The sequence below is a fragment of the Juglans microcarpa x Juglans regia genome, chromosome 2D (genome assembly GCF_004785595.1).
Source record: "Juglans microcarpa x Juglans regia isolate MS1-56 chromosome 2D, Jm3101_v1.0, whole genome shotgun sequence".
NCBI lineage: Eukaryota > Viridiplantae > Streptophyta > Magnoliopsida > Fagales > Juglandaceae > Juglans > Juglans microcarpa x Juglans regia.
Window position 1 is genome coordinate 14440731 of NC_054596.1, and position 8501 is coordinate 14449231.

The window sequence follows — 8501 nt, forward strand, 5'->3', positions numbered from 1 at the left end:
CGAGTCATGTTTAGATTGATCCATCAAGTATAATGTATATGTATTGACACGACACGAACATGATCCTTAACATAATTTGACACCCCTATCCCGACCTCGAAATGCAGGACAGGATTTCGAGAGAACAAAACCCAGCCCCTGCCCATAGGGGGAGGGTGCAGGACGCGAGCACCCCTATCTCGGAGGGTGCAGGTTGCACCTTACAAACGAAAGATTTCGTGTAATCAACAGTACCTAGTTGTACATAATCAATATCGTATTACTCACACTGTAATATAAATAGATGTCTACTAGATATTTTTCAGTATGGAGGATATGTCATTCATATTGGCTTATAAATATAATTTTTCTTTCTATTTATATTGCAGATACTTATATCACTTGAGAAAAAACCGGGTTTTTTTATTTAAACATCCTTTTATTTTTTATTCGCATTCACAAAATTTAATATAAAATATAACTAAAGTTTTTTTTTTAAAAAAAAATTAGTATTGCGTTTATACACAAATCTTATCCAAATTATTAAAGAAATATATATTTTATAATAAATAAATAAAAAACTTTCAATTTGATAGATCAATTAGATGACATCAATAGATAAACTTTCATGGACAAAGGACACCAGTGTCAACTTTCTACGATCTTTGCAGAGGATGTGTGGTTCGTAGAATATTTTGTTAGATTTTAGTCGACGGACACATAAAGGCCGCGGGGGACCATTTACGTGGCGCGTCTTCGCAGCATAATCATACGCATACGCATACACCATTCTCTTTCTGTTTTTCTCCGCTTCAATCATTTTAAAAACCTCTCTCTACTTAACGCCACTTTCTCTATTCACTTACTTTACCCACCCTCTTTCTTTCCGCTCACGTCACAGACACCTGGTGCGCACTGCGCACCTCGCCACCTCCTCCTACTTCCGAATCTTTCGTTCCGAGGAGCTCTAGATCTCCATCTCAAGTTCCTTTTGTTCTATGATGATCATGCTCCGGGTTCGAGTGGCCATGGCGACGGCCGCTTGGTATTCGATGTTTCTGTTGACGGCGTGGTTGCTGGTTCGGAATGCTGGTGCGGTGGCTACAGCCACGTCCTCTTTGTCTTCGAGGCTGGTCCACCGGTTCTCCGACGAAGTGAAGGAGCTTAGGGTTTCGGGAAACGGTAGTGCGAATGGGTCGTCGTGGCCGGACCGGAAGGGGAGCATTGAGTACTATCAGATGCTACTGAGCAGTGACTTCCGGAGGCAGAACATGAAGCTCGGAGCTCAGTACCAGCTTCTGTTTCCATCCCAAGGGAGCAAAACGATGTCTTTCGGAAATGACTTCGGATGGTTCGCTTTTTTAAATTTAGATTTTATTTTTGCCTTTTTTAAATTTCTCGTTTGACTCTACCGGTCTGCACAAGTATAAAAAATTTCAAACAAAATCAAGAATTCAGAGCTTACAAAAAAAAAAAAAAAAAAACCCATATAAAAGATACGTTGAATTGTGCTTTACTGTTAGCCAAACATCTTAATGTGTTTCTTTTTTCTTTCCTATTTTGTATTTGTAGGTTACATTACACGTGGATTGATATTGGCACACCGAACGTTTCGTTTCTTGTTGCATTGGATGCTGGGAGCGATCTACTATGGGTTCCATGCGATTGCGTACAATGTGCTCCCCTATCTGCCGGTTACTATAGCAATTTGGTATGCCAACTTTGCTCCACTTATTATTGCTTATTTTTGTGAGTATTTTGTTATACTTCTGGAATAGTAGACCATACTAGCTTAGGATCTCCCTGCTTAATTTCTACGCCCTGGCTACTTTCCTACTTGGTGCAATAGACAGACCTTTTCGTGATAAATCATCTTTATGTGCTAGAAAATATGTATGGAAGAAACTTATATAGATGCTATACATTAAGGGTTCATAGTAAAGGGAATTATATTTTAACCTTCAAATGTTAGTATATCTCATACCGAGCTGCCTAAAATGCTGTATACTACGCGGATATAGTTATCCATCTGAAGACCCAATTGAGGCGAATTTGTCCGTCGTGAGTCATCAGTTCATGGATAAGCCTAAATCAATTCCCAATGTTTGTGCAGTGAACGTCTGCATCATTAATGGGATGTAATCTGCTTTTTTTTTTTTTTCAAAAGACCATCTTCTTAATTGGTGGTTGTTTAATGGATAAATAGGACAAGTACAAACCCTAAAAGTTTTAAAAAATCAGATGCTTGTATAGGTGAAGATGGCCTCATGATTGGTGATCATTAGGGGTGGGTTGGGGGAGGGGGTGGGTGGGGGAGGGCCCATCCAAAAGCTTTGGGTGTGTATGTTTCAGCCGAGTAGTGCAGTCCCTATTGAGACTTGATAACAGGTTTAGCACTTATTTCCAATAATTGATTGGCAGGTGCTCCCTCGTATACGGGGCATCTATTATGCAGGATAGAGATCTGAATGAGTACAATCCATCTGGTTCAAGCACCAGCAAGCATCTATCTTGCAGCCATCAGTTATGTGAATCAGGTCCAAACTGCAAAGGTCCCAAGCAGTCGTGTCCTTACACTATAAATTACTTCGCAGAAAACACATCAAGTTCTGGATTGCTAGTTGAGGACGTGTTGCATCTTGCATCAGGCGGTGACAATGCATCAAAAAATCTTGTTCATGCTCCAGTCATTATAGGGTGTGCTTTATTACCCTTCCAGTCTAATTTTATATCTGTGTTCCTTAGCTTGACCTTTTGGTGGTTTCTTGAGTACGGGATTAATTCCCGTCATCTATTTTCTGAAAACAGGTGTGGTATGAAACAAAGTGGTGGTTACTTGGATGGTGTGGCTCCTGATGGTCTCATGGGTCTGGGACTTGGAGAGCTAGCTGTTCCTAGTATTCTTGCTAAAGCAGGATTGGTCCGGAACTCTTTCTCAATGTGTTTCAATGAGGACGATTCTGGGAGGATTTTTTTTGGGGACCTGGGACCAGCCACACAACAGTCTACTTCATTCTTACCTTTAGATGGAATATAGTAGGGACCTTCTATCTATTTTTTAATATTTTCATGATTTGTACAATGCCAATTAATATATATATATATATATTATTGAATCTATGTACTCATATTCTGACTCCTTGATTGTGATAATCATGATTAACTCAATGTTTTCATTCAGTAAAACCTACATTGTTGGGGTGGAGGCTTGTTGCATTGGAAACTCTTGCCTTAAGCAGACAAACTTCAGGGCACTGATTGATAGTGGAACATCATTTACATTTCTTCCAGATGAAGTCTATGAAAAAATAACAAACGAGGTAGTTATTTTTATTCTAAACAATGTAATGTATTCTCATTACCAAGGTCTAATGCAACTTTCACTTAATAGTTTGACAGACACGTAAATGCTACAAGGTCTAGCTATGAAGGATCTCCTTGGAAGTATTGCTATGAGTCCAGGTGATTTTTTTAGAGAGTAATAAAACAACCATCCCCTCTCTCTCTCTCTCTCTCCCCCTCCCACTGCGAGTATGTTTTGTATATACCATGCACGTCTGTGTCATGCTGATGATCAGGTGGTTTTTTATGTGAAACAGTTCACAAGAGTCGCCTGAGGTTCCCTCTCTGACACTGGTTTTCCCATTAAACAACAGCTTTGTGGTCCATAACCCTGTTTTCATTATCTACGGCGATCAGGTGAGTACGTGAAAAATTTACTAATCTCAGGGCAGATATTGACAATTACACACATTACTAGTTATAACCATCAGAAGATATTTCATTCTAAGCTGGACTAAACACCTGCATTGAGGGCTACATCCTCAACTCAAAGTCAAATCTCATAACCCAATTAGTCTTATGTGGAAGAAAATAATTTTAGCCATAGGGAAATAAACCAGTCATGTTATCAAAAGTGGTGTGGTAATACTGTCTGACAGTCAAAACAATAACCTGTTATCATGCGGGAGTATGAAATTGGCTATTACTTTATGAAACACTTGCAATGTAACCATTCTGTGATGTTGTCTTTATACGAGGTTATGATCTTTGTACTCAGTGACTTTGAAAGAGCATAGCGGACTAGAAAAGAAGTTTAATCAATTATATCTTTATGTGATGCTTAAAGTGTAGTCATTATATGAACGGGGATTAATGGTGAAGGATCTAAAATTGTGACTTTTTGTTCAGGGAGTTCTTGGTTTTTGTTTAGCCATACAGCCGGCAGATGGTGACATTGGAATAATTGGACGTAAGTATGCAACATTATATGGTTGCAAGTATCTACGCAACATCCCCAACACACAAATTTTCCTCATTTTGTCTTCATGTAAAAAGAAAATCTTTCTAATGCAGAGAACTTCATGACGGGATATCGGATAGTATTTGATCGGGAAAGTTTGAAGTTAGCCTGGTCACACTCAAATTGTGAGTTCTCTCGTCTTTCGATATATTTTAAGAGTGTTCCATCCTTACCAAGTTGAATGTCACTTGTGAGTGGATGCCCTTGTCCAATGTGTTGAAACCAGTCATTTCGCATGGAATTAAGATGCCAACAGCTACTTGTTTTCTATGATGTTAAACTTCTGTTTTATATATTTTGGAGATGGTTTAAGTTGATTTAAGAAACTGAATTGCAGTTCCAGTAGGAAATGAAGCTGCGGCTCTGCTGTGTTGCTTTGTCTCTGTTGATGAGAACTAATCAATTTGCACGTGTAGGTCAAGATCTCAGTGATGGTAAGAGAATGCCCCTTGCTTCTCCAAGTGGCGCGCCATTGAATCCATTGCCAACCAATGAGCAACAGAGCAGCCCTGGTGGACATGCAGTTGCTCCTGCTGTTGCTGGAAGAGCTCCCTCCAAACCATCAGCTGCCTCAAGTCGGCTCATTGCCTCTAGGTTCTGTTTGCTAAGATTGTTGCCCGAGCTGCTTCTACTTTTCTATATAATATCAGTTTTTAAAGCAGATACTGGCATTATCTAATAGGTCATTATTATTTATTTAGTCTTTACATGTAAATCCTGGGTAATTCCTTCCTCCTCACTTTCTCAGTTTCTATTTTCTCCCGTTACTTTTTTTTGTTCCTTTCTTTCTCCCCAAATATATAAATCGGTAGCTGTTGTGTCATCCAATGCCAGGAATTTTTATCTTGTGGGTCATTGGATTAGTCGGGGCTTATGGGACATCTCCTGTATTTCTTTTTTTGCTAAAACTACTCTTCTTTTGTTATTGTAAGTGTTAAGCTTCTGTTACCATAATTTCCTATGGTCCAAGTTGTTTCGATTTATTGGACTCTTTAATAATGTAAAAAGTCTAATGTTATAAGACATTGCATGGCGCTTCTGCTTAGCAAATTTTGGTTGGGCGTCTGTTCTTCACTTCTTCGGGTGCCAATAATTGCTTGTAAGAACAAAAGGGAAAATCCTCATGTGTTGGCAAATCATTGAAAAAGAAAAAAAGAACAGGAGGGTTAATTTGGGGTTATAGTTTCTGTAACACTATCAACGATGATCGGTGGTGACCAGTCTAGGAAATTAAGCACGTTTCTTCTCTGGCGTGGGAAAGCTGAAATACAGAGCACTGTTATCAATTATCAGAAAAATGATAATAATTGCATTTGTGAGTATGTAAATGTTGTGTAATTATTTAAAAAATAAAAATAAATATAAAATTTATATAAAAAAAAATAATTTTTTAATAATAAATTATATTTTTTTCAAGATGACTAAACGATATTTATATATTTTGCAACAATTGTACGCAACAGTACTCTCCATAATAATTCTATTGTCTTCTTGGCATTAGTAGTCTTTTGCTCACTGTCTCTGATTCCGACGTACGCAGGTTTCCTGTGTTTTTCTTTGGGTTTAAGTAATCTTTTATCTTTTCGATAAAAGAATCTGAAAGACAGCTGGGTTACAAGAACCCGTTGAACGTCGAAACTGTGGTCGAACTAAAAAAATCATTATATAGGTGTTTTATGTTGCAATTTTCGTAGCATAGAAATCAATTATTTTTTTATGTGCATTGTCCCACCAGTGCAATCATGTCATAAACTGTTCGATGAGTCTGGCCTATCACAAGCTGGTTATAATTTGAAGTGGTTTTGACCTAGCTCCCACAAATCATAATTTTCCCGTTGATGAGCTGTTTGTTTTTGTCCTCTCCTCTTGTCATTTTTATTTTTTTAAAATTTTATATATGTCCCCCTATCGGAAGATATAAATTGTGTTTCGGCTCAGATAGAGAGAGAATTAAAAATTCACTCGTTATTCATTGATAGTACAAATTCTTGAAATCTCACAAAATTTCCTACTAACTGCCAGAAATGTGAAGCAAAAATATTCCGATTAGTCATATGCTTCCTTGTTATTTCTTGTGGTCAAGAAAGAGGTGGCAAAATGTGTGAGGTTTTAATGGAACTAATAAAATAGAGTAATGTTATACACCACATTCTCATTCTATTTTGATCATACTAAATAGTATGTGACACATTCATCACTATTAGATAATAAAGAAATATGTAATAAATGATCATTTAATGGTGATAAATGTGTTACATCTTACTTAATGAGATGGTAATATGGTGTATAGAATTTTTTAATAAAATAATATGGTGGTACTTACTGGCTGTGAGGGTAGGAAAATGCTAGTATACTGCCTGAATTTGCTCCTTCATTTTGGCCGCTCATGTACTTTATTTTATTATTTAATTGTTTTTTACTTAATGATTAAGGAAATGACTTTTAATGTATTGTCATATTTTTTTATTTTTTAAAATTATTTAAATATGTTAAAAAAATATGAAAAGAAAAAGAAAAAAAATAAAAAAATAAATTTGTGCTAGGCCCAACGGTCGAAGCTGGACCGCAGCCTAGTACGACTTATGTATTAAAGTGCACTACTATCCCATTAACGTTGTTCACAATTAAAGATAAATCCAAAAAATAGACGATCACCATGTTTTTTTGGTCCATGCATACCAACCCACCTAAGATAAACCCTTGCTGTTCTTAGGTAAAGAACTTTGGTGATCGCTTTGTAATATTGTAAATACATAAAAAGCACTGATCCATTGCCACAAAAGTTAATTACTACAAAAACAATTTGTATATTCTTGCTTATATATGTAGTACTTCAACGTCGTAAATGTTCATTATAATACACGTACATGCACGTACGTGTACTGCATGCTCACGTAACAATATATATATATATATATATATATATATATATATATATATATATATTGTTACGTGCTGCATGCCGCACCGCAGCCAAATTTGTCGAACCACACCAAGCTTTTATCTCTAGATTGATACATATAATTACTTTATTAATGCTAAAAATATTTAAACATTTCTAATTTGGAGTTACGTATAAGTGCGCAGTGGGCGATTAGGAAGGTTTTGGACCATAACGTGAATGAGGACAACGAAGACTATATTGGGGTTGGAAAGAAGAACAATATATATGCTGCATGCGCATGGTTGGACGTCTTTAGCTCCACCACCTTTTCTTCATCTCCAAAAAGTTATCCCTTTTGATAATCGAATTCGGAGAAAATCAAAGCACTCCAAGCTAGCAACAAACGCGCGTAAAAAAGTTATGGGTCCTGCCTTTTCACTTTAAGCTAGCTAGCTTTCCGTCCTTTGGACATTATTAATCAGATCCATGTCCCCTTTGCTATTTTGTAAATCATATATCTAGGAGTACTTCGCCGGCCGCGCCACTAAATTGTATATATAATGTATAACTTTGCAGGACAGATATCTTCGAGGCTGCGCACCATGCATGCACTTACTTTAGTTTACCTTAGATGTCGTTTGGATGGTACTGAATTGAGATAAAAGTTAAAAGTTAAATAAAATATTATTATAATATTATTTTTTAATATTATTATTGTTTTAAAATTTGAAAAATTAAGTTAAATTGTTTATTATATTTTATGTAGAAATTTAAATATTACAATAATGAAATAAAATAAGATGAAACATTTTTATATCCAAACATGGAGATTTTTTGTTTTTTAAGCTAAGTCTTGATCGGTACGATCGAGTAGAAAAAATCAAGTATATTATGCGGCCAGCTCATGATATATAGTGTTACTATGCTGAAAAAAATCTGCACAAATGTTTGTTAACTTTGAGAATTCTAAGCTAGCGAGAGGGAGATAAACACTAGGAATTGAGACCCTATAATTATTATATGATCTATTACTGTCCTTCTAGGTTTTTTTTTTAACATGATTAAAGATCATTTTATAAATATTGTAGGACTTATTTTATATGCAGTCTACATCTCTCTAATCACTTGATACCTTCAAATACGAATAAAAATTGATGATGAATACTTGAATTGTCATTCACCCAAACATCATTTCAATAAGAGGATTTGAACTTCGAGTAATAATTATGTGAGAATCACCTACACACTTTGTCAATCGAGACAAGCTACCTCAAGGGATTAGTTTCTTATAAAAAATTAATATAAATAATTTATCGACTACTCTAGCTAGCACTC

General features: G+C 36.1%; 1 protein-coding gene across 2 annotated transcripts; it reads left to right on the forward strand.

Annotated features, from left to right (window-relative positions):
• The first annotated feature begins 810 nt into the window (after positions 1–810).
• On the forward strand, positions 811–5307 carry LOC121250466 (aspartic proteinase-like protein 1). Of its 2 annotated transcripts, none has more exons than XM_041149595.1 (10): positions 811–1330; positions 1552–1690; positions 2435–2676; positions 2788–3015; positions 3161–3299; positions 3371–3441; positions 3579–3678; positions 4171–4231; positions 4336–4407; positions 4699–5307. In XM_041149595.1, the coding sequence occupies exons 1-10, from the start codon at positions 978–980 to the stop codon at positions 4959–4961; spliced, it is 1668 nt and encodes a 555-aa protein (XP_041005529.1). In that variant the 5' UTR covers positions 811–977; the 3' UTR covers positions 4962–5307. The 2 variants fall into 2 exon arrangements, with proteins under 2 accessions (XP_041005529.1, XP_041005530.1); XM_041149596.1 differs by having other exon boundaries at positions 1171–1330; positions 2401–2676.
• Positions 5308–8501: the final 3194 nt, after the last annotated feature.

What these genes read in the sequence shown, in the direction of transcription:
- LOC121250466 (XM_041149595.1), top strand. Translation starts at nt 978, where the DNA reads ATGATGATCATGCTCCGGGTTCGAGTGGCCATGGCGACGGCCGCTTGG. An exon ending in TTCGGAAATGACTTCGGATG is followed by an intron (nt 1,331 to 1,551) that starts GTTCGCTTTTTT and finishes TTGTATTTGTAG; the next exon opens with GTTACATTACACGTGGATTG. An exon ending in TTACCTTTAGATGGAATATA is followed by an intron (nt 3,016 to 3,160) that starts GTAGGGACCTTC and finishes GTTTTCATTCAG; the next exon opens with TAAAACCTACATTGTTGGGG.